At 35.0% G+C, this 27,059-nt stretch overlaps 3 protein-coding genes across 5 annotated transcripts in view; 1 reads left to right on the forward strand and 2 right to left on the reverse strand.

Moving 5' to 3' along the window:
- Positions 1-13,063, reverse strand: part of mad1l1 (mitotic arrest deficient 1 like 1) — a 131,900-nt gene extending 118,837 nt beyond the window's left edge. The window contains exon 1 of the mRNA XM_073925006.1: positions 12,768-13,063. The gene's annotated coding sequence lies outside the window, so the exon portion shown is untranslated. The remainder of the gene's footprint in view (positions 1-12,767) is intronic.
- Positions 914-7,615, forward strand: pmm2 (phosphomannomutase 2). Its single transcript, NM_200084.1, is given in 8 exon segments — positions 914-1,281; positions 4,091-4,202; positions 4,281-4,357; positions 4,439-4,530; positions 6,350-6,449; positions 6,542-6,617; positions 6,879-6,994; positions 7,411-7,615. Coding segments are annotated over 8 exon segments (753 nt in total). The 5' UTR covers positions 914-1,206; the 3' UTR covers positions 7,516-7,615.
- Positions 13,064-14,316: 1,253 nt separating the features above from the next.
- Positions 14,317-26,377, reverse strand: ints15 (integrator complex subunit 15). 3 transcript variants are annotated; one of them, NM_200325.1, is given in 9 exon segments: positions 14,317-14,664; positions 14,734-14,815; positions 15,951-15,990; positions 16,084-16,285; positions 18,350-18,651; positions 20,961-21,126; positions 21,362-21,583; positions 24,347-24,598; positions 26,283-26,377. In NM_200325.1, coding segments are annotated over 8 exon segments (1,359 nt in total). In that variant the 5' UTR covers positions 24,545-24,598; positions 26,283-26,377; the 3' UTR covers positions 14,317-14,517.
- Between the last annotated feature and the right edge of the window lie 682 nt (positions 26,378-27,059).

Below are 27,059 nucleotides of genomic sequence, written 5' to 3' on the forward strand. Positions count from 1 at the left end.
ATGTGACCCACGGCACATGCCTTGTGCATAACTGTGCATTTATACTTCTGCATGCTGCTTGTGTTGCTCTACAATACACCTCCGAAAAGTTGAGTTTCTTCGCGGGTGTTTTTAATGCTACTGTAAAGGAAATGGCAGACGTGCAACATCTTTAATCAAAAGGTAAACACAAATAAAAGTTTCCATCTGCAGCGCCTCCATGGGATTCAACACTTACAAACACTCGCTTCAACAGGCTCACTGCTCTCCTGCAGCTCGCTCCAGCTGAGAAAACTGCTTAAACCAGTCTAATCCGGTTGGCTGGTTTTAGCTGGTTGACCTGCCTGGTTTTAGAAGGGTTTTGGCCATTTCCAGGCCGTTTTCCAGCCATTTCAGCCTGGTCTTAGCTGGTCAGGCTGGAAAATGACTGGCTTAAACCAACTAAAACCAACTTAACCAGCCTGGTTTAAGTTGGACATCGCTGGTTTTGGCTGGGCTTCCAGCCTTTTTAGGCTTGTCAAGCTGGATTTAGCTTCTCATCTCCCAGCCTGACCAGCTAAGACCAGGCTGGAAACAGCTGGAAACCAGTCTGGAAATGGCCCTCTAAAACCAGGCTGGTCAACCAGCTAAAACCAGCTAACCAGCTAAGGCTGGTTTAAGCTGTTTTTTTTTTTCAGCAGAGGTGGCTCCGCATACGCTTCACCGCTACCAAGTCGACCAATCGCTTGCACCATGTGTTGTCACGATTTGTAGTTACTTTTTTGAGAGGTGCAAGTTTACAGCGAGAGGTATGCAACTTATAGGGCTATAGTCAACCTTAAATTGATCTGTGATTCATAACTGCTGCTGAAGAGCTGTCCAAAAGATCCGATTCGCGGAAAAGATCCGAACTTCCCCGCACTATTGAAAGCTAAGTTGGCTTGCCATATGCAGCACTTACATATAAATTTGAATTGGTCGCATTGTCATTCACTACAATAACAACGTGGCCCATACATAGGGAAAACAGGTTATCCTTCTTATTTATGAAGTTGTTTGTCTGCTGTTGGCAGATGTTGTACACGTGGAGGTCGCTCACTCTGACGTACAGCTCTGGCGCTTCAATACACTTCCGACAACACGGAAGATGTGACGTTGCACTGCTGAATGAATGAACTGACTGCCACTGAGTCTTCATAAAACTTCATACAGAGGAGATATTGATTTCTAAAGTTTCCAAATATCACAATGTCTGGTTCTACCGTGGATTCGACAACGCTGTGTCTGTTTGACGTGGACGGGACTTTAACAGCAGCTCGTCAAGTGAGTGAATTAATGCGGAAGGCATTAGCTAGCTATGTTAACTAACTGTTAATCTCATATCTCCTAAGATATGGCTGCAATCGATGATAATGATTGATTTACAATCGCTTATCTATGGACTGACAGTTACCTTTAAAACGAAAGTGACGCGGAGTGACTGAAATAATGTGAAATGATCCACTTTATTAACATTATCTGGTTTTCTGTGTAGTAAAGTGAAAGACGAAATTACTTTTCAATACAACTTTGCATTTTACTCCGTGCAATAATGTGTTTCTTATAATTTTTTGTTTCTTCTGAGCAAAATACATGTTTACCATCATTCACAGAAGATGCTGAATTATGAAATGTCATTCAAAACACCATAAATATTTGTTGAATAAAACAAACCAAAATTGTACCTCCAAAATTAATTGACATTTTAAATCTTTATACTTTGCCATCATTCAAAACACTACTTGTACCTGTGTCGTTTATTAATATTAACTAAAATTTAATAAAGCAAATCCAGCGTTATGGATGTGACATTTGCAAATCTCAAAACATATATTCACAAAGAAATTGTACATTAAAACTTTAGTTTATTTTTTCAGAACAACTGACCACAGAAAGCAGAAAAATATTAAATTAAAAATATAAAATTGAGGGAGCAGAAAAATATCAATCTGTAAAGATTTTTTTATATTTTAAATGAGAAGAATAAACATGTGTTATGGATGTGATCAAAAAAGTCTGTGAGTTGACAGTATACAACATAATTTGTAGAAATTCTTATGTTATAATTATAGAAGTTCTTTATAGAACTTAAATGATTGATTTTATTTTTTGTAATTTTTTTGCATTTATGAAGAAAAAGTGTTATGGATGTGACAGATATGAAATTGTCACTTGTGCGACTTTGGTAAATTAAATATAATTCTGTAGTTTGAAAACATTAACAGAAACATTTTTGAGTGTTTCTAAAGTACTGCAAAATACTTGCTTACACAAAAAACTTAAGGTTTCCAGATTTTAGTGGAAACTTTTTTTCATGGCACGGTTGACATTTGCATGGAATTGCTCAATATGATCACTCATCTTTATATATTTTAATATGAGCAGTTAAAAATTACATTTTTGCATGTGTTTTGCTATATGGTAATGGATGACTTAATTGCATTTAATATGCTTTCAGTGGATATAAAAATCACTTGCCAATATAATTTGATGCTGACACCAAAACCAGATACCTAATTTTTTACTCATTACCATCACGTGACTTTTGATTGCTGTAATCAGATGGAAATCAGACTGTAAATGTATGTTTATGAAGTCAAAAATGAATGTGTGAGTGTAGTTTTGTGGCTGTAAAACTATTTTATTATCTGATCTTCTTTCTTGGCACATGCTAAATGACATACTACTGTTTATGGCTATTACAAATACCTCCTATGTTTAGCCTGCTTGTGGTATGAAGATGTTATATATAAACAGAAGTATAAAGATAGTCATGAACTGACCTTTTAAACATCGCCTGGTACTGTAAATAACGATTGAAAACTTGACTCATGTAGACATGTATATATATGACATGTATGTTTGGTATAAAAAAAGATGATACAATTTTTATTCTTTCATTCTCCTTGGGCTTAGTCCCTTTATTTATCAGGGGTTGCCACAGAGGAATGAACCACCAACTTATCCAGCATATGTTTTACACAGCGGTTGCCTTGATGCAAATTTCATTTTGGAAAATATTCCAGGTCTAGACTTCTTAAAAATGAAAAGTACCTCAATTTTTGGATTTATTTTTAGGAATGAATGTATTTATTATTTTATTTAAATGTAAAATAAGTCATCTTGAGGCACTCTTGAACATTAAAAAACAAGTCTGTAAGTTTTGCAAGCTTTCAGAAATGATAATTATCTATTTCAAAGGGAAAGAGGATGATTAGATGTCACACCTTTTACTCCATTATATATATATATATATATATATATATATATATATATATATATATATATATATATATATATATATATATATATATATATATATATACATATATATATATATATATATATATATACATATACATATATATATATATACATATATATATATATACATATATACATATATATATACATACATATATATATATATATATATATATATATATATATATATATATATATACATATATATATATATATATATATATATACATATATACATATATATATATATATATATATATATATATATATATATATACATACATACATATATATATATATATATATATATATATATATATATATATATACATATATATATATATATATATATATATATATATATATATATACATATATATATATACATATATATATATACATACATATATATATATATATATATATATATATATATACATATATATATATATACATATATATATATATATATATATATATATATATATATATAATCTAACTTACAAATAGATGAACATACTGTACAGGTTGCTATTATTACTACTAATCAGGGATATGCAAATAGAGATGTACATAATATACAGGTGGTTATTAAACCACCAGATACATTTATTATTGTTATTTAATTTCTTTATGAGTGCATACCTTCAATCGTGGCTCCAGAAAAACAGTTTTTAGGGCCTAGTAAAAAACATTTACCTCTCTTTGAGATATTATATGTTACAACTATATTCATATCACTTAACTGAAGATGTGGTGGGTTTTTTTTAAATTAATAATCACATAATAAAATGTAGTTAGTTACCTCGTGTGTGTTTTTTGTCTTCAGAAAGCCACCGCAGACATGCATGAGTTTCTGTCTAAACTGAAACAGCGTGTGAAAGTCGGAGTGGTTGGAGGATCAGATCTGGACAAAATCAAAGAGCAGCTTGGAGATGATGGTGTGTATAATGAATACAAAATAAAGGAAGCACAAACCGCTCAGTATATTTACAGTCTCTGTGTTGATGTCTTTCCAGTGATTGACAGAGTGGATTACGTGTTTGCTGAGAACGGTTTGGTTGCGTACAGGTTTGGAAAGCTTCACTCTGTGCAGGTAATTGTAATTCCTTCTGTATTGTTTATTAAATTCAACAACTGTTTCTCATACTGTCCCGCAAATAATTACTGATTTCAGAATATTCAGGCCTACCTGGGAGAAGACATTTTGCAGGAATTCATCAATTTCTGCCTCAATTACCTTTCAAAGATTAAACTGCCTAAAAAAAGGTAAGGTTGACAGTTTGTCCTTTGCATATTTTTATTGCATCATATAGATTAGTACATACTCACCGGCTACTTTATTACATACACCTTACACCTTACTAGTACCTTGTTAACCTTGAGAACTGCCTTAATCCTTTGTGGCCTAGATTCAACAAGATACTGGAAATATTCCTTAGAGATTTTGGTGCAAATTGACATGATAGCATCACACAGTTGCTGCACATTTTTCGGCTGCTCATGCATGATGCGAATCTTCAACCACATGTCAAAGGTGCTTCTTTAGATTGAGATCTGATGACTGTGGAGGCCATTTGAGTCCAGTGAATTCATTGTCATGTTCAAGAAACCAAATTCTGACCCTAACATCCAAAATTTCCAATCTTCTATTGTCCAGTTTTGGTGAGCTTGTGCAAATTGTAGCCTCAGTTTCCTGTTCTTAGCTGACAGGAGGGGCACCCGGTGTGGTCTTCTGCTGCTGTTGCCCATCTGGCTCAAGGTTGGACGTGCTGTGTGTTCAGAGATGCTCTTCTGCAGACCTCGGTTTTAACGAGTGGTTATTTTGAGTTACTGTTGCCTTTCTATTAGCTGGAACCAGTCTGGCCATTCTTCTCTGACATCAACAAGGCATTTGTTCCCACATAACTGCCGCACTCTGGATATTTTCTCTTTCGAATCATTCTCTGTAAACCCAAGAAATGGTTTTGCTTGAAAATCTCAGTAGATCAGCAGTTTCTGAAATACTTAGACCAACTCGTGTGACACTAACAACCATGCCACGTTCAAAGTCACTTAAATCACCTTTCTTCCCCATTCTGATGCTCAGTTTGAACAGCAGCAGATCGTCTTGACCATGTCTTCATGCCTAAATGCATTGAGTTGCTGCCATTTGATTTGACATTTGCGTTAACAAGCAGTTGGACAGGTGTACCTAATAAAGTGGCAAATGAGTGTATTTGATAAGGTTGAGATTATAAAACATACACAATTACAATTTTCTAAAGGATGTTTTACAATAACATTTTGTGCATATACATTATATTAGTCAGTACCAAAGCCAAAACTGGAACTAATCTAACAAAAAAAAAAACTGAACATCAGAGTCCAAAAATGTGCACACCCAAATTAGTGTTGAGGAAAAATATTAAATAAAAGTTTAATAAACAAGATAAATCAAGAGAAGCATAAAAAATATTAAAGTTTTAGTTAAAAAATCTTTTTTTTTTTTTTTTTGCAATAACTCAAATGTTTCTATTCCTGACTAAACTCTTATTTTGATGGATTTAACTGCTTAATAAAACTGTTTTGTTTAAAAAGATCACATTTTCTATTTTCAAAAGGGGGTGTACTCATTTATGCTGAGCACTGTATATTACTTTTATTCAATATATCAAATGTATTACAATTAAAAATAAGCTGACTTTTTTTTTTTTTTTTAAATATACATCTATGAGGCAGCATGGTGGACCCCGCTGGGCCAGTTGGCATTTCTGTGTGGAGTTTGCATGGGTTTCCTCAGGGTGCAACTAAATTGGCCGTTGTGGATTAGTGCGCGAGTGTATGGGTGTTTCCCAGTACTGGTTGCAGCTGGAAATGCTTAAACGTATGCCAGAATAGTTGACGGTTCATTCCACTGTGGCGACTGCTGATAATTAAGGAAAATAAATTGATGAAATATAAATCTATATTCAATAGTTTTTGGATAAATTTGATGAAAGGTTCCAATTCAGAATGTGATTTTAATTTGCTGTACATTTATTTTATATACATAAACATTTGTAATAAATAGATAAACCACAATATTTATGTTATTATTACGTTTCAGAGGCACATTTATTGAATTTCGGAATGGAATGCTGAATGTCTCTCCGATCGGTCGAAGCTGCAGCCAACAGGAAAGAATCGAATTCTTTGAACTTGATAAGGTTGTTTGTTTTACACATGTATCAACACACAATGCCCTAATCTTCTTAAAGGATGCCATCTAAAGTTTAATTAAATGTATGTTTTTATGCAGAAGGAGAAGATTAGAGAAACATTTGTCTCCGTTTTAAAAGAAGAGTTTGCTGGGAAGGGACTAGCTTTCTCCATTGGTAAGAAACGAGTGTTAATGAATCTTTTAATGTGCCGTCAAATTATTTTTCTAAATAATACGAAGTTTGCACTGAATATATTTGACATAATACTGTCATTCTTACACTAAATTACAGACTGTGTTTTCTGTAAATCATGCTATAAATATATGAAAGTCATTATTTTACATGCATTTAATCTACATGAAAAAATGTAGCACTGCTACTTTCTTCCTTGAAATGATGCTTGTCTTTGACTCATGTATGTATTTTTCCCTGCAGGTGGACAGATCAGTTTTGATGTGTTTCCAGAAGGCTGGGATAAGCGCTACTGTTTGGGAATTGTGGAGAAAGACTCCTATCAGCACATCCATTTCTTTGGAGACAAAACAATGCCTGTGAGTCCAAGATGCAGTTTCGACTAATTCAAGTATTCATACACGTACTTCATTTACATACTGCACTATTCCAGACTAGCCTAATGTCAATATTTATCTTTAGCAAAAATTTTATTCTTGAGGTAAACAATTTAATTCACTAAAACCTCTTTTTATTTTGGTTATGTTTATTCAAAATCGAGTCATTTGCTTCCGTCCTGAAGTGACACTCCTCCTCTGATGAGTGAAATATGTTTAGCCACGCCCTTCCAACTACTACTATGCTGCGAAAGATGAGAGGAGGAGCATAAAACCCCGCCCCTACTCAATATTCAGTTTCAGATATAAATACGTCATCATACTAAAGCAAAAATCTGGATCAACTTCTAGTTCACGTAGACTCTAAGCAGTTTAATCATGTTATTTTTTCCAAACAGGGAGGAAATGACTACGAAATCTTTGTAGACCCCAGAACAATCGGCCATGAGGTCAAATCTCCTGAAGACACACAGAGGATCTGCAGGGAGCTCTTTTTCAGCTGAGAAAAGACCCTGAACACAACCTCTGCTATCTAGAATGAAGTATACAGAAGACTACACTGTCTATGAATCGTGAAACTATGAATGAAAGTCTCACTATTGACTTTATTGTCTTGTATATGCACATGCTTGTACCTCATGACAGGTGCTTATGATAAATCTGGGTTACTGTGTACAGTATGCATTTATTTTTATAGGTAATGTTATGCATTACATACAGCTTTAAGGATCATTGTGGGTGCTAGGGTCATTATGTCTGAACTCCTGTGCCTTAAATCACATCAGTACTGGACATTCTAAAATCTTCTATTGATATTAAACACATTATAATCCAAATAAAAGGGAAGATCTTTTTTTAGTTAAGGCACTAATTACATTGATATTAAGGGTGCTTTCACACCTACATTTTTGTTTTGGAACGTGTCTCGATTGCCCAGTTAGCGCGGTTTGTTGGCATATGTGAACAGGGCAATCGCGCTCTGTTCCGTGCCAAAGTAATCGCTCCGAGATCGCTTGAATGAGGTGGTCACGGCTCGATTGCAGTGAGAAAGCGATCCGATCCGAGCGCGGTTATATCACAGTGTTTTATGGATATGTAATAGGCTTACGGCTATATGAAGAGAGAATTATGAGTAGGGCGGGAAGTTTCGCGAGTCTCCGGATGCCCACAAACGAGTGATGATCTCCCAGTAATCTCGCGTCTCCCTCCCGGTCCTCAAATAGGCATCGTCGCGCACCCTTCTCACCCCTCCCCATCGCATCTCTCCCCAGACACGTTGCATGCACCTTGTCAATCACCACCAAACCACCACCTTTCCTGACAGCTGAGCGGGACTCTGCTAAATAAACCCTGACACTCTGACCAATGTGAGGAGAGTTTACTCGCACGTGACTTGTTTTAGCTCTTTTGGTCCGATTAGAAACTTTGCAGTGTAAAAGTGAACCGCTCCAAGAGCAAAGAGCAACAATGTAACATTTGTAATCTCTGTTTCGGAACAACTGAATCGATTCACAGGTGTGAAAGCACCCTAAGATGCACTTTGGTTTGTCACAGGGAGACGTTCTCTTTTATTCCTGGTGTTTAATTCTATCCCTATTGTCCAGGTTTTATGAATGAAAACTTTTAAAAACTCTTTTTCTGATATTCCGATGTAGTATTAGCTTATGCTTTTGACACGTGTTAGGATCACAACTGCGATTTCTGTTCTTGCAAGTGGTGTGAACATTGTGCTGTTTTGTACTTTTTTTTTGTATATTTAAACCAGGGGTCACCAAACTTGTTCCTGTAGGGCCGGTGCCCAACAGATTATAGCTCCAACTCTAATCAAACACTCCTGAACAAGCTAATTAAGGTCTTACTAGGTATACTTAAAACATCCACACAGGTGTGTTGAGGCTAGTTGGAGCTAAACCCTGCAGGGACACCGGCCCTCCAGGACCGAGATTGGTGACTCCTGATTCAAACCAATCATATCTGACAACCATGCTTCATTAACCAAAGTGAAAACCTGACAAGTGTTTACACTACTTAATGAAGCCAGTTTAAATTTGTTTTTTTACATTTACACCTGTGTTAGTATTGCCCACTTGTGTTCAGATTGACAAAAATAATCAGATTGAGTAAAATAGCTGTAAACAAGACCTAAAATAGCATGATTTTCTAAAAAATTGTACTTTTTCTTTTTACATTTAAACCAATCATACCTGGCAACCTTGCTTCGATATCCAACTGGTAACCAGTAGGTGCAAAGTAAAAACCTAATAAGTGTTTACACTGCTAAATGAATCCATGTGTGAATCCATTTTTTTTACATTTACAACTGCTTTTAGTATTGCCCACTTGTGTTCAGATTGACAAAAATGAATCTGCTGTAAAATAGGTGTAAACAAGACCTAAAATATGATGATTTTCTAAAAAAAAAAGTTTTACATTTAAACCAATCATATCTGGCAACCTTGCTTCAGCAATCCAACTGGTAACCAGTAGTGCAAAGTCAAAGCCTAATATGTGTTTACACTGCTAAATGAATCCTGTTTGAGTTTTTTTTTTACATTTACACCTGCATTTAGTATTGCCCACTTGTGTTCAGATTGACAAAAAATTAGCTGGTTTAAGCAAGACCTAAAATAGGATGATTTTCTAAAACAATTTTTACATTTTTTTTACATTTAAACAAATCATATCTGGCAACCAGGCTTTAACAACCCAGCTGGTAACCAGTAGGTGCAAAGTAAAAGCCTAATAAGTGTTTACACTGCTAAAGTAATACAGTTTGAATCCATTTTTTACATTTACAACTGCTTTTAGTATTGCCCACTTGTGTTCAGATTGACAAAAATAAATCAGGAGTAAAGTAGGTGTAAACAAGACCTAAAATAGGATGATTTTCTAAAAAAAAAAATAAAAAAATGTTTAACATTTAAACCAATCATATCTGGCAAGCAATGATTTAGCAACTTAACTGATAACCAGTAGGTGCAAACCAAAACCTAATAATTTTACACACTACTAAATGAATCCAGTTTGAATCCATTTTTACATTTACACCTGCATTTAGAATTGCCCACATTTTTTATTGATAAAAATGAATCTGGTGTAGACAAGACCTAAAATAGGATGATTTTCTAAAAATTATTTTGTTTTTGTCTCAGGAGCAAATGTGATTTTTGGTTATACTCATTTTACAACCAAATCCAATGGTGAAGGTGCAACAATTCAGGTTTTTTTAATAAGAAACATCAGGTCAAAGGGTTTATATGAGGATTAACGGATATATTCTTCTGGGATTTATCCATTTTTGCTTTAAACTGAACTAGTAGTTAAATTGATGGTTGGCAGTTTAAATCCACCTGCTGAAGTGGAATAAGCTGTATAATAAAATTATATTCTGATTGGTATTAGGCATTTTACTGTTGTAGAATATGATTCACATGTTTTAATGTATTTTAAAATTCTAAGAAAAGCTACTGAAAAGTTTTTGTTTTTTTATTAGCAAGACATTTAAAAAAACCATCTCAATGTTTTTAATAACTACATGCATGCAATCATTAGTTTAAAGAACAAAAGAATTTACTAAACAGTGTGTTTCAATAATGTACCAATTCTCTTTGGAAAAGAAAGAAAGAATGTCTTCACTTCAGGGAATTGTGAGTATAAAAAGTGTTTAAACTGCTTCTTAAACGGTATATTGAATGACCACAAATGTTGCATTTTTCCAAAAATATATTTGATGGTTTGTACAATATTACGGTTTATAATGTATGACTGAATTTAGCTGGAAAAACACTCTTTAAGCTTCTCATTTTACTTCATCTGTACAAGCACTTTTAAAGTCCATATCAAAGCTAAAAATATTTTACAATATCCATAAGAGTTCAAAAGTTTGGGATTTTTGTAAAGTTTTGAAAAGAAGCCTATTCTGCCGACCAAAGCTTCATTTATTTGATTTGAACTGTCAAATAATTGAATAATATTACATTACATCATTTATATTTATAGAATGTAGTTTAAAACAGTGTTTCCCAACACTGTTCCTGGAGGCACACCAACAGTACAGATCCTTTATCTGACCCATTCATTTCATTTCATTCTCTTCTAATGTTCTGATGAGTTGATTCAAGTGTGTTTGTATAGGAACAGAGTGAAAATGTGTATTGTTGGTGTGCCCTTAGGAACAGGGTTGGGAAACAATGATTTAATATGTGTTGAGTCAAAGCTGAATTTCCAGCGTCAATGCGTTCAGCCTTCAGAAATGATTCTAACATGATGATACGCTGTTCTATTATGACCGATTCTTATTGGTTCTCAATCATTAATATTTTTAATAATCAATGTTGAAAACATTTTGTGGAAACTAACAAATTAAACTTTTTAGTTCAAAATAACAGCATTTATTTGAAAATGTGAACTCTATATTACATATTACAGCTATATTGCTATATTACAGTTTCCACAAAAACAGGAAACAGCTCAACAGCAACAGATAATGGCAATAATAATGAAAATAATAATTATAATAATTGTTTCTTGAGCATCAAATTATAAATTAGGATGATTTCTGAGGGCATTTCTGAAGTGACACTGAATACTTTCCGGATGCACTAAGTCTTTATAGCGCGTCACCTTTTCCAAGAGGGGTCTGGCTGCAGACCTGGTTCAGTGCAATCTGAGCTGCATCCAATGCTTTTTAAAGGGCTCACCTAACCCTAACCCTCACACTGACATCACTTGCTCCATTTGAGTGCATCGTGTCTGACATTGCATTGCTGAGTGATGCCATCTCAGCTTGCATCATAAAGGCTGCATCCAGATGCTGTTGTCTTTTCCACATTACAGCCTTATTTCAAAATGCATTAAATTGATTTATTTCCTCAAAATTCTACACACAATACCCCAAAATGTCAAGTCTTTTTGAATATGATGCCACAAGCTTGGCACACTTGTTTTTGGGAATTTTTGCTGGAAGATGAACCGTCACTTCAGTCTGAGGTCAGGAGCACTCTGAAGCAGGTTTTCATTCAGGATGTCTCTGTACATTGCTGCATTCATCTTTCCCTCTATCCTGACTAGTCTTCCAGTTCCTGCTGCTGAAAAACATCATCAATCCACAGCAAGATACTGCCACCACCATGCTTCACTGTAGGGATGGTACTAGCCTGGTGATGAGTATTCTCCAATTGTATCGCCTGACATTTACTTTAAAGGGCCATGAAACCCCCTCGTTTCAGCAGGGTGTTTTCACACCTCTTCTTTGGAAAAAGTCAGAAAAGTGGGGGTGTCCAGCTCTGTTTAGGGGGGAGTGTCGGAGAAACTAAAGTGGGAGGGTGTGGGAGTGTCTATTTGGGCACGCGCGAGTTTCAGTCAAAATACACAGGAGAAAGGGATGGTGTTTAACCTACATGGACATCTGTAGTCGAATTATTTGCCAAATTATTAAATGTCGGACTTTAACTGCAGTTCGGCTCTTTCATTCAGGGAATTCATTCATGCCCCTCGCGACAAATTAGATATTTGTTTCGAGGAACTGCTCTAAGCGTGTATTTTTCATGCAATGTTTGATACCGCACGGCGAATGACAGAAAAAAAACCTCCGCATTTGCCGGAAACTTAGATGCACACGGCAGGTAGCGTCCGAAAGCCGCGTGTGTTATTCCGGTCACAAAATGCGGTGCTAACATGTTTGCACTCAATGCAATAGTTAACTTATTTGATACGAACAAACTGAATATACAAAGAGCACTGGTCGCTCACTTACCAAATCTGTAGAGACAGGACAATCACCAGCAACTAGAGCCGCGTCTTTATGAAGAGAAGACTACATCTGGAATCCGGATTTCAGCGTTTGCAGATGAGAACAGCTCTCAGGTAAACAATAATCCCCCTTAGACACGTAAATTATTGTTGTCGAGCGTCGCGTACACTGTAATCCACACGTGATCCAGATAAGCTCTCACAGAGAGAAAATGAAAACGAAACTTAATGGCAGCAAACTATAAAAGCAACACTTCACGCTTGTTTTGCCAACACAACGTGGCGTCTCTGTGGTGTAAAGACGGTGACACTAATGAATATTAATGAAGTTGCACAATAGAGCGCGCTGATTGGTTTGAACCAAGCCTTGCTCATGCATTAATGCATCACACTGTAAGACGTAATAAGGCACACTCTGGCACAGACGTCCAGTCTGCACGCTGGTATACACGCTATTATGTCATGACCGTGACGCAGCTTCAAAAATTCGTTTCAAACAGGAAGTACGAATTTGCTTGAAATAACGCAAAAACAACCAATTTACACTTTTTAGTGAAATATAGGTGTCCTAATAGTGTTTTTAGCAGTGTGGGACACATATACGACTGTCAACAGCTCAAAAAATGTGTTTTGGTGTTTCGTGACCCTTTAAAGAGTTCAATTTTAGTCTCATCAGAGCAGAGAATCTTGTTTCTTATGGTTTGAGAGTCCTTCAGATGCCTTTTGGCAAATTCCAGGCAAGCAGTGGCTTCCGTCTGGCCACTCTACCATACATGCCTGATTGGTGGATTGCTGCACAGATGGTTGTCCTTCTGTAAGTTTCTTCTCTCTCCACAGAAGAATGCTGGAGCTCAGACAGAGTGACCATCGAGTTATTGATCACCTCTCTGACTAAAGCCCTTCTGCCCTGATCACTCAGCTTATATGGCCGACCAGCTCTAGGAAGAGTCCTGATGCTTCCAAACATCTTCCACATACAGATGATGGAGGCCACTGTGCTCAGTGGAACTTTCCGAGCAGCAGAAATTTTTCTGTAGCCTTCCCCAGCCTTATGCCTTGAGGCAATTCTGTGTTGGAGATCTACAGACAATTCCTTTGTCTTCATGCTTGGTTTGTGCTTTGACATGCATCGACCCTGGGACCTTATGTAGACAGGTGTATGCCTTATCAAATCATGTCCAATCAACTGAATTTACCACAAGTGAATTCCAAATTATCTGCTGAAACATCTCAAAAATGATCAGTGGAAACTGAATGTAGCTGAGCTCAATTTAGAGCTTCTCGGCAAAGGCTGTGAATACTGATGTACATGTGATTTTTCAGCTTTTTAATTTTTAATATATTTGCAAAAAAAAAATTTTAAATGTTTTTTTTTATTTTTTGTAAAATGTTGAGGAAATAAAATGAATTTAATCCATTTTGGAATAAGACTGTAACATAAAAAATAAATATGGAAAAAGTAAAGCGCCATGAATACTTTCCGGATGCACTGTAAGCAGCAGTGCTCAAAATTCAGCTTTAAGTGATATAAATAAATGACATTTAAACCTCAATTCTATAAAAAAACATTTATTTTAAATTGTAATATTATTTCACAATTTTTAACTCTCTTAAATCAAACAAACGCAGCCTTGACCAGCAGATTATCTTCCCAAACATTTGTACATCCCCGCATATAATATGACTAAACCAAACATTATAACAACATCAATTCAAACCTCATGAACAGAAGTCCAGTAGTCGGGACGTCCCGCTCAGCGTATGGGCCGGTAGGGGAAGGCGATGGAGGCGGGGTGGAAGGCGTGTGGAGAGAGGGCCGGGTGTGTGGCGTGGGCCGTCAGCGGGCGGTGAGGGGCGAGTGCAGGGTGTGTGGGGTGGGCTGTCAGGACAGTGTGAGGGCTGTGAGGGGAGGACAAGGTGGACTGGTGTGGGCTGTGGGGGGACAGAGGAGACGGGCGACCTGGGTGGATGTGAGGGTACATGTTGGGCTGGAAGGGGGAGCTGTGAGGAGGAGGTTGAACCACTGGCCCGGACATTACAAGCTGTAAGAGACTGCAACACAAAAACACAGAGTTACTACACTGATATGATGTAAGGTTGCTGGTGAAGTAGTATAGATATTGAACAAAATAAAAATATGAATTATTGTTCAAATGTTTTGGAATTTGTTCTTTAATACTTTTATACAGCAACAAAGCATTACTCTAATCTAAAGTGACAAAAGACGGCTACCGTCACTATTCAAAATCAAATAAACTTTAAATAGCACAATTTTTGTAATGAGCTTTTTAGTAAATTTGATTTTATTATTTATTCTTATTATTATTTTATGAAAAATCTATGTTAAAGGTTAAATAATAATATTACTAACTACAATTATATTATTATTACATTCCAATAGATAAACTACATTGGAAAAAATTGCTAATTTTAAAATACAAATAAATGTTTAATTAGTGATATTATAATTGATTTATTGCATTATTACATTTTATTTAATAATTATAATTTAAATATTATTATTAATAATAAATGTAAAATGAATTAATATAAATATTATAATAAATATGAAATATAATGCAATAAATAAAATATTATTATTATTTATTAAATAAATTTTATCTTATTTTTATTTAATAATTCATTATAATATTACAAATAGAGTTATTACTAAATTCTTTATTTTTAATTATATTTTAAAATATTTGTTACAATTTTTGTCTATGTATATAAGTATACACACACACACACACACACACACACACACACACACACACACACACACACACACACACACACGTGTATGTACATACATGTGTGTGTGTGTATGCATATATATATATATATATATATATATATATATATATATATATATATATATATATATATATACACACATATGTATGTATGTGTGTTTGAATGTGGCATACATACAGTACATCATATATTTTTAAAAAGCTACATTTCTGTCTCTATTTCTATTTTTAAACAAATAAATGAATAAATGACAAAATCTTGACCAGCATCTATTTTTGCATCATAACTATACTATAATAACACTTAATTTATTGTATTTACATGTGTTAAAATGCAAAAAACATACTCATTTATATAAATATTTCAATTCAGACAGGCTTATCGTTCCAGCAGGCATATGATTTCAATATTCAAATCATCAGTGACTTACTTGTTGTGAGGCAGTCTGGAGCACAAAGCCCGTAGATCCTCTGAGGAGTAAATGACATGACAGGAAGAGACATCAATGGAAGGCTGCTATTATCATATGAAACCTAAACGGCTGGTTATGAACTAAACTGTACCTCTGGCGCAGAGAAGGGCTCCGGTTGCCATGGCGACCTGTAGAGCCTGTGCCAGCCTGTCCAGAGCCAGCTGAATGTGACTGGCGTCGAGAAGCGGCGCGAGCTTTTCACACAAACGACCGACCTCCTCGATCAGAGCGGCTACAGACTCCACAGGAAGAACAGTCAGACGACAAAACATATTCTTCTCGGTCAGGTGCACCTGCAGGAGTTCAAAACACACACAAAAATACATCAGAAATCAACCTTTAATGGCTTAAAGGTTTAATGCCTTTCACATTAACCACAATTGGCCTGCTTTTAATAAAAGTATACAAAACCTTGAATGGTTCGCTTTTTACGTATATCATATATCATTTCCTTTTTATTTATTTTTTACTACTGTAATGGTGTTGTGTGTGACACATTGGTGCAGTAGGTAGTGCTGCCATCTCACAGCAAGAAGGTCGCTGGTTTGAGTCTTGGCTGAGTTTGCATGTTTTCCCCGTGTTGGCGTGAATTTTCTCCAGGTGCGCTGGCTTCTCCCAGAAGTCCAAAGACATGCGGTATATGCGGTGTATGAGTGTGAATGAGCGTGTATGGATGTTTCCCAGTGATGGGTTGCAGCTGGAAGGGCATCCCCTGCGTAAAAACCAAAGACTGTAAAATATATGGACGTAGCATCCGTGACGTCACCCATAAGTTTCTGAAGAGCGCAAAAGAAGCCACAAGTAGGCGCGGCCAACCATCGGCATTTTGTTCGCGCGTCATCGGACCCACGGCAGGATACCAAACAAGGGCAAAGAGGCGGAGAGTGAGCGGAGCTACAGACACCTGCTGGCATTTGGCTTGGACCTGGTTTAGACACACTTTACTTTGGGAGAACGCTTAATACTTTATCACCTGCGACTCGTTTGTGCTCTGACCACATGTGCTTGGCTGTACACTATATCAATAAAGTGTTTAGACTTTTAAAAACACTGCTGTAATACATTGAGCCACTAAGTTTTGTTCTTATGACGTTTTTCAACAGGAGGAAAACGCGAATTACTTCCAAACACTTCAGATATAGTCTGTGTTAGATAATGTAAGACTATTGATGAAATCCAGCATAACACTGTATGACAACGCTTCAGATGACTGTTCTAGAGGCTACAGCTAATCAATCTGATGGATTCTGGAGTGCATTACAGCTCTAAATATAAACGATAAATCATCTTAAATAAAACAAATACATGTATAGCGATGGTATATAAGTATATAACTTTACTCACATGGGAAACGGAGGCCACGTGAATGGTTTGTGAGCACAAGTAAGTGCACATAGCATGCCATGCTATTTGATAATTGTAGGAAACAAGTCCAAAAGGCAGTTGACTGTGTAAAGCCACATAAAACAACACAGAAATACGATAAATATGCCGAGTTCAGTGGCTAATCTGCCGGAGTCAGCTGAGGTGACATGACTGCGATCAGCGAGACCTAGCTGTCACTCAAGTGGCCACGCCCTTAATTATGCAAACGTAATATAACTTAATATAAAGGAAACTGAAGAGTTATAAAAAAAATTCAGCCTCCTCACAGTTGTCATGAAGGGTAATATTAGCTGTATTAACCAAAATCTTTTTTGTACCAGGCTGTAAACACCTTTTTTTCTGCTGTAAAGTTGGCCATTCAGTGGACTCAACTGAAATTTGCTCTATTATGGAGCCAGGAGCGGCCAGGACTAGCGGAATTTGGGAGGAATTGCAGTTTAGTTACTTCCGTATGGGCTTCCTGAGGAATAGCGGGAGGTTGCCGCTTGGTAAAAACATATGCTGCATAATTTGGTGGTTCATTCCACTGCGGACTAAGCCGAAAAGAATATGAATGAATGGTGTTGCGTGTGCATCCTATACATACACTTGCTGGGCATTTGGACTTGAACCTTGATGTTTGCAGACTGTTAGCTATGCCTCTTCTGTTAAAGACACAAAAGGGAAATAGGTGTTGGGGGTGTTTCTTTGTTGTTGTTGACTGTTTTTCTGTTTTGTGTAAATTTACTAAAAAAAAATTCTGTATGGAGTTTGCATGTTCTCCTTGTGTTGGCGTGGGTTTCCTCCGGGTGCTCCGGTTTCCCCCACACGCCCAAAGACATTCCCCATGTCCCAAACCTACATAGGCAACAAGACTTTTGTCAGGTAGTGTATTTGTTTATGCTAATTATAAAAACACATGATGTATTATGACCCTACATGAAAATAATCAAGCTTCACAAAACGATGCTTGTTGACGCAAAATACCCCACCTGAAGCATGAGAAAGACTTGAAGAACACTCAGGTGTAATTTGGAGTAAAGCTCTTCATACGCCGTCCCCTTTTCACCATCTCCATGGCCATTGGTCATAGCTGACTTCCGGCCTCTGTGATAGGCTAACGGAGCTTTGACACACCACCGCAGCAAACCCAGAAGAGGAGTGATCTCGAGACAACCCAACGGCAGGCTGGAATTGAGTGGGCTGTTGATGAAGGTGAGCAAAAGAAGTCTGGGATCCTCTGTGATCCAACCAACCAGCATTTCCAGGAGCGCAGGGGGTGGAGTCAACTCATCTACAAGCCACAATATTACACATACAGGTGAAGTCAAAATCATTAGCCCTTCTGAGAATTTTTTCTTTCAAAAATTTCCCAAATTATGTTTAACAGAGCAAGGAATTTTACACAGTATTTCCGGTAATGTATTTTATTTTGGAGAAAGTATTATTTAATTTAGAATAAAAGCAGTTTTTAATTTTATAAAACATTTTAAGGTCAATATTATTAGGCCTCTCAAGCAATATTTCATTAATAATTTATTTATTTATTTAATTTTTTAAATGTCACTTTAAGCTGTATAGAAGTATCTGGAAAATATCTAGTAAAATATTATTTACTGTCATCATGGCAAAGATAAAATAAATCAGTTATTAGAAATGAGTTATTAAAACTATAATGTTTAGAAATGTGTTGAGAAAATTGTCTTTCCGTTAAACAGAAATTGGGAAAAAATGATAATAATAATTCAGGAGGGCTCATAATTCTGACTTCAAATGTAAATGATAATAATAAATAAAATAAAAAATACTTCACATTACCACTTTACAATAATGTTCCATTAGTCAATGTTAGTTATGTCTTAGCTAACATAAATAAATGATGAACAGCAAATGTATTACAGTATTTATTTGTCTTTGATAGTTATTTTAAAATAAAGTTGCTTATAGTGAGTTAATATTAGCAAACATACCTTTGGATTTAATACAGCCTTAGTAAATGTTAACTATGTTAACTATGATTTAATAAATGCTGTTTAAGTATTGTTCATTATTATTTATTGTTAGTAAATATATTAAAGGTAAAGTATCATAGATTACTCCTACTATAAAACATTAATGATAGTCCATTAGTTAATGATAGTTAAATAGATAGTTCACACAACAATGAAAATTTCCTATATATTTCACAACAACGTTGGGGAAAAAAAAGCAGTCATTGACAGGAAAAAAAAAATCAACAAAGTAAATATAAACACTGCAAAAATAATATTCTTATTTAGATTTGTTGTCTTGTTTTTAGTCCAAATGACAAAAAATTCTTAAATCAAGAAGCATTTTCTAGGCAAACAAAATATTGTATTGTTTTAAGAAATAATATTCCAAAATGAAGTGGATTTTTCCTTAAAAAAAAACAAAAAAATCTGCTAATATGGAAAGCAAAATAATTTTGTTTATCATTTTGACTTAATATTATTTTGCTTAATAAGTTCTTTCTTAAAACGTTTTATTTCTATAAGGAACTCATTTAAAATATTATCATTTAAATTAGCAATGTGACAGGAATAGAAGAGCCTAAAGTGTGACATTGTGTTCATACAACAGTTTAATGCCAAATGTGTGCAAATAAAGAATAAACCCTTTTTCTGAGAAATTACTTAATTCTGCTACAGATTCAGATTTCTTGTTGATTATTTAAACAGATCAGCAAAAAACTCCCATACTTAAAAAAAAAAGTCACTTTAGCTACAAAGAAAGGAATTACTATTTTTATTGCATTATACAGTCACCGGCCACTTTATTAGGTACACCTGTCCAACTGCTCGGTAACGCAAATTTCTAATCAGTCAATTACACGGCAGCAACACAATGCATTTAGGCATGTAGACATGGTCAAGACGATCTGCCGCTGTTCAAACAGAGCATCAGAATGGGGAAAAAAAGGTGATTTAAGTGACTTTGAATGTGGCATGGTTGTTGGTGAGTATTTCAGGAACTGCTGATCTACTTGGAATTTTTATGCACAACTATCTAGGGTTTACAGAGAATGCAACATGTCAATACCACAGCCTACCAGAGTGTTGTTGCAGACCATGTCCGTCCCTTTATAACCCCAGTGTACTCATCCTCTGATGGCTACTTCCAGTAGGATAACGCGCCATGTCATAAAGCACGAATTATTTCAGACAAATTATTTCAGAACATGACAATGAGTTCACTGTACTCAAATGGCCTCCAAAATCACCAAATCTCAATCTAATAAAGCACCTTTGGGATGTGCTGGAACAGGAAATTTGCATCATGGACTAGCAGCCGACAAATCTGCAATATCTATCTGCATGATGCTATCATGTCAATATGGACCAAAATGTCTGAGGGACATTTCCAGTACCTTGTTGAATCTATGCCATGAACGATTAAGGCAGTTCTAAAGGCAAAAGGAGGTCCAACCCAGTACTAGTAAAGTGTACCTAATAAAGTGGCCGGTGAGTGTATATAGTAATGTCTTAATGATGAACAAACAAAAGATCTTGCTCATAAATAATATAACGTTTATAACCTAGAGAATAGTTGTTCATAAACTGTAACAAAAAGTACACATGGTACCTGTGGAGAAGTCATAGAGCGCCGTGACTGCAGTGATGAGCTGGCAGCAGAAGCGAGGGCTGGCTGAACAGATGTTTTGTAGGGTAGAGATGGCACAGGGCACCAGCGTGCAGTAATCCTCCATCAACACCTGTGCCAAACGCACACACCACGCAGAGTGTGTGCGCTACACAAAAAACACACATAGGAAATCCTTCAGAAAAATGAATTTCATGACGAGCAAACACATTTTCCTCCAAAATTTCAATAATGTGATGTAATCTTCTGTAGAAATCTGCTTACCTATCATAGATAGATCTAACTTAAATTTTTTAAACCTCCCCTAAGGAGCCATTCATACAGAACACGTCTTTGCATCTAAAAATGTCATAAGCATAATGTCAAAAAGTCTCATCACACACCTGTAGCCAGATAGCTGCACACTCTAGTATAGGCACACGACACACAGCTATGGACATAGAAACCAGCTTCCCGAGCATAGCCATGCGGCTCTCATCAGCCTTGTTGCCTTGCAGACTGAAGAGCGCCGAGAAAATGACCTGTCGGATGGCGTCTTTGCTCTGCTCCTGGAAGTAACTGCATATGATCTCCAGCAGCTGCAGCTCTTGAACGCAGCTCATCCTCTAAGTCAAACACAACAGACGATTCACTTCAATCATTTTTCACTCATATGTGGCATATTAGTATAACTGGCACTGAATTTACATGGTAATCCAACAAGATGACCAAGCTTTACATTATGTACTAACTCTTCTTTCAAATTTTCTAGTGCAGACTTTCTCAAATAGTGGTTTGTGATGTGGTTTTGAAGATGTGTGTTTAAGCAGTTGACACTTCTGTCAGACCCATATTAGGCTTGGCCGGTAATACGGTAATATGGTTAACCATGGGATCTAAAAATAGCAACAGTATCAATTCCATTATACCATCATAAAAAACAATATATTATATAGGAGACATATTTAATTAAATATTTAGGATTAAATATTAAATAAAATTTATTTAATGCCTAACAATGTGTATGCGTGGTTGTCATCACGGGACAGTGTGGAAAGTAAGAGGTGAGAAAAGATGGCGAGTTACACACCGAGTGACCTGTTCTCAAAAAAGAACCCAACTTCAGCAGTTTGGCAGTATTTCGGGTTTCGAACGAATGAGAAGGGAGAGGAGGAAAATGCAGATGAGGCAATTTGCAAATTGTGCAAGAAAAAGGTGAGCACGAGAGACTGAAATACCTCGAACCTAAGGTCACATATATGGTATTCAGTTTCTGAATGGTTTAGGCACAAGCCAACAGTTTGGTGATGCTGTATGAGCCTTACATCGTATTTTTTGGTTATGCACAGTAATACCGTATACAGAGGTAATTTGGATACCGCCCAAGACTAACCCAGATTACTATTTTGTAATAGCTGTGAATGATTTGAATGCAGGTAACATAATATTCATTCTTTTAATCAGGAGGAATTCTTATTTCTTTGCACACTTACCTTGATATGTTTGAGAAAATAAAGAAATAAGCAGCTCAGTTTACATAGTAAACATGGTAAGTGCAGACATACACTACAACTTGCTTTTTTATTCCATAGAACTCAATTTAAAGCCAGAAACTTTTTTTGCACACATTTTTTTTAAAAATAGATTCATTAACAGTTCATGATGTTAAAGTGTATTTACTGTGCTGCTTTCGCATTTATAAAATTGCACTTCTTTAACTGTGGTTTTGGAATTGCATATTTTAAATAATAATATTAATATTTATGTTTATACAGCGCCTTTAAAAGTAGCATCTGAAGGTACTTTACAGACATATAAAATGTGCAGTAGTAAAAGATACATACAAGGATGAATGCAAAGAAAAATTATAATAATAAACATAATTAAAAACACAAAATATAATAATAGTAATAGATCCAAAAATAAAATAAAATCAAAATAAAATCAAATAAAAGCTGCCCTAAAAAGTTAACTTTAAATGATGGTTTAAAAACATTAAAGGATTGTGCATTGCGAATATCAGAGGGTAAAGAGTTCCACAATTTAGGTGCCCATGAGGAGAATGCCTGGACTCCCATAGATTTTGGCCGCATTGACCTCCTTCTTTTAGTCTCATTCCAACTTAGTGCAGGAGTGCTATTTAATCGTTTTTTACCTTAATCTATTTATTCATCTGTATTATTTATATTCTATCAATTTGTGTGTCAAGCAATGCTCTCAAACTCAAACTCAACTGCTTAATAGTCTCTAGTAGTCTGGAACACCTTAGTTGGATCGGCTGTGTTTGATTATTGTTGGAACAAAACTGTGCAGAGTTGCAGCCCTCCAGGAATCGAGTTTGAGACCTATGGTGTAAAGTCTTTCAGTTTATTATGTTGATTAAAGTGGGACAGTACTTTTTATAAGGTATTTTTGCTAAGTACATTTACTTGTTTTTAATATGCAGTTCTATTTTAGAAATTGGGTTACTTTAGATGAAAAATAATCATATGGAAAATGTTGAGAAAAACTAATCTAGTGTATAAATTTTTTTTAAATTTGTCATTAGACTGATTTGCCATGAACCTTGAAGCCTAACAAAAAATAAAAAAATAAAAACATGCGTGCAGAACATGTCCAACATTCCACACTGTTCTTTTATTTTAAATAAGTGAATGATCCATTAAAAAGATAGTTTACCAAAAATGATTAATTCTTTCACCATTAACTCTAATCATTATTAGTTCCAAACCTGTTTGAGTTTTTTTCTTCTGACGAACAAAAAAAGATATCTGCTGAAAATATGTTGGAAACCGGTAAGCACTGACTTTCATGGTATTTGTCTTTACTATAATAGATGTCTATGTTTACTGGCTCCAACATTTTTTAGAATATCTTCTTTTGTGTTTAACATATATATATATTTTTTTCATTTTATTCTAATTTAACCAGGAACTTTAGTTGAGATCTAAAATCTCTTTTACAAGACCTGACTAAGGTAACAGCCATACAGTAAAACAATTTTAAAATACACGATTACAACACTTTATCAGTCCTCTCAACAATGCTCACATGCTTCCAATACCACTCTCTTTATAATGTCTTTAAATTCACAGAAAGACACAATTTTATCTAGTTTTAAATCTTTTTGCAAATAATTCCTTGCCAATTGTTTTTCCTAGTTCTGTACAAACTTGGGCTATATTAAAGAGCAATTGAAAATTCATAAAGGTTTGGAACCACTTGTTTAGTAAAAATATTAATAATTAAATAAGTTGTGAAAAAAAAAGAGGGGGGGGGGTAAATATCCCTTTAAAGCGTACCTTCCTCTTCTAAATTTTCAGCTTGAATACACTTGCATTAACTAAACAGTGCTCAGATACACAATGGGATGCACCTTCCCTTCTCACCTTTGACTGAATGTTTCTGTCTTTAGAGACATGAAAGATGAACTCTTCCACCAGCTCCACTGTGCTCTTCTCTAGTCCAGCCGGGGGTCCAGCGGAGCTCTGCAGAGCACTGCCCAGCGAGATGTCCAGATGATACAAAACCTCTTTAGCAGCGCTCAGCGGATCGCGCCGCAGCAATGCATGCCGAATATCACTCATCTCTGCTGTGGAGGAGGAACTACAGCATCAGCACATATACAAGCATCAGTCCAACTGAGAAAAAAATATACAAAAGACATCATTAGGTTAGTAACAAATATGGAACTTAATTGTATCTTTGCACGTAATTCATTGGACAATGAATGGTAACACCATGTTTTTGGATATGCAATTATCGTAATACTACACTGTAAAACCCAACAGTCAACTTTATCAAATGAAATGAGTGTAGATAACTCAAAATTGACTATAAGTTAATTCTGCTAATTTGAAAAGAGTTTTAAACTCAGCGTTAAAGGTAATGAGTTAATTAAATACCTCATTATTCCAAATGGAGTAAGTTCACAGGTTTCATTTAGATTTGTTTTTTTTTTTACTCAAATGGTTTGTAGCAATCGGTTTCCTCAAATGGTTTGAGTTGAACTTATTGGGTTTTACAGTACTCAGTTGGTTTGAGTTCTCTTCATTTATTGGGTTCTACTGTACTTCATTTACTCAAATGGATTAAGTTCACAGCACTCATTAGGATTATTTTTTAACTTAATTGGTTTGTTGCAATCTGTGTCCTCAAATGATTTGAGTTACCTTCACTTTTTGGGTTTTACAGTGTATGTTCTGAACATGCATCAAGCTAATCAGTGACATTTATGAAAAAAAATAAAGATACAAATTGATTGCTAATTAATTGATTGCTAATGCATCATGGTAATACCATGATTTTTGAAAGGGAATCATAGTACTACATGTTTTATATCTGCTTTATGGTAATGCGATATTTTTGTACATGAATCAATGTATGAATCAAAACAAGAATTATGAAAAATACATACAAGAAGTGTATATACATAGAAGTATAATAAGCAAGCAGAACATATCATACCAAAATAACAAAATATGCCATAGTTTTGGACCTAAAGCATGACAATTTATTAAAAATCTTTAGATTTCTTAAAGGTTGAAGGCGTAGTATTTTGCTGTTCAATCTTATTACAATAACAAAAGTGATTATATAGACATCGCAAGCAAATGAAATGCCTAATATACGTCTATTTCATATAAACAACGTGGTAATATGATTGAAATGAGGTTTCACCATCATCACTTATATCAGCATGATATAAGTATTTATTTTAAAATGAAAACATACTTATGACTTGTACTTTTTAAAATATATATTATAACAACTGGTTACACAACATTTTAAATAATTAAAGATGATAACAAATAGGAACAAAAGCCAGCGTTGGGTTGAGCCAAAGTTACAGCAAAAGTAATAGAAATGTCCATTAGTATTTTAGTGATCAAATTTTGATTATTTTTCTATATTAGTTTGACAGGATTTCAAGAATTGTGAGTTATTGTTATACAAAATGATATTAATGTGGTTGTTTTCGGTAAATCAAGACTAAACTGATCAAACTGATGCTCATAAATGTAAACAGAAGATATCCTAGTGTTATAAGTTAATTCCGGACAATCATCATTGGAATACAAACAAATGCAACATATACCACAGTATGTAATGCGTCTGCAGAAAAAATAGCAAAATAGATTGTATTAAATTCACTCTTATTGAATTACACATAACATGGACAACAGACAAGCCACCAGAGCTTTCTATTCTCTATGGTGACACACATTGTTCAAAAGCGATGATGTTTCCACAACGCAAGGACCTTAAATATTTGCTTCGTTCACAATACATGCATAACGTTATTCGTAATTAGAACCGACTTACCTAGGTTAACAATTAAGACTCGCTACATTAGTTTACTTTAATCTGCAAAAGCATATCGCTCATAACTGACAATGTGAAAGTTGTTCCTCGGAAAATAACTACGGAACCCCATAAAAGACATTTGCAGACTCGTTTGAGCGAAGAGAAGAACGGCTGATCAGCGCCTCCTGTGTTCTGGAGTTAACAACAATTAAACAACAACACAACTAAAACAAACAACAACGACAAAACTTCTGCCTGAAGCAACGATTTGATTGAAAATCAACTTCAAATCAAGCATTCTGATTTTTCAATATGAAATACCCCACTAACTGCTCTTACTAATTTTAAATGTATGTTAGATAGTGTTCATATAATAAAATGTTTCAGTTTATACCAGGTGTTATTGTATTTGTTTCAATAAACTGAGTTAAAAAATAAAAAAGCAGCTAACGTAATTAAAATTCTACATTTTGTTTGTTTGTGTTTGTGTTTTGCTTTTGCTGTTAGGCCTTTATTTAAAAAAAAATCTTTTTAATATTTATTTTAATTCATTATAACTATTGCATCCAGATGTGGATAATTCCATTATTATTTGTTTAAAAATAGTCAACTTAAGAAAATATTATATATATATATATATATATATATATATATATATATATATATATATATATATATATATATATATATATATATATATATATATATATATATATATATATATATATATAAAATATAGCCTACATATTGAGACTGCAGTAAGCCAACTTATCCAGCACATGTTTTACACAGCGG

This window comes from Danio rerio, chromosome 1, assembly GCF_049306965.1.
Source record: "Danio rerio strain Tuebingen ecotype United States chromosome 1, GRCz12tu, whole genome shotgun sequence".
NCBI classification, from domain to species: domain Eukaryota; kingdom Metazoa; phylum Chordata; class Actinopteri; order Cypriniformes; family Danionidae; genus Danio; species Danio rerio.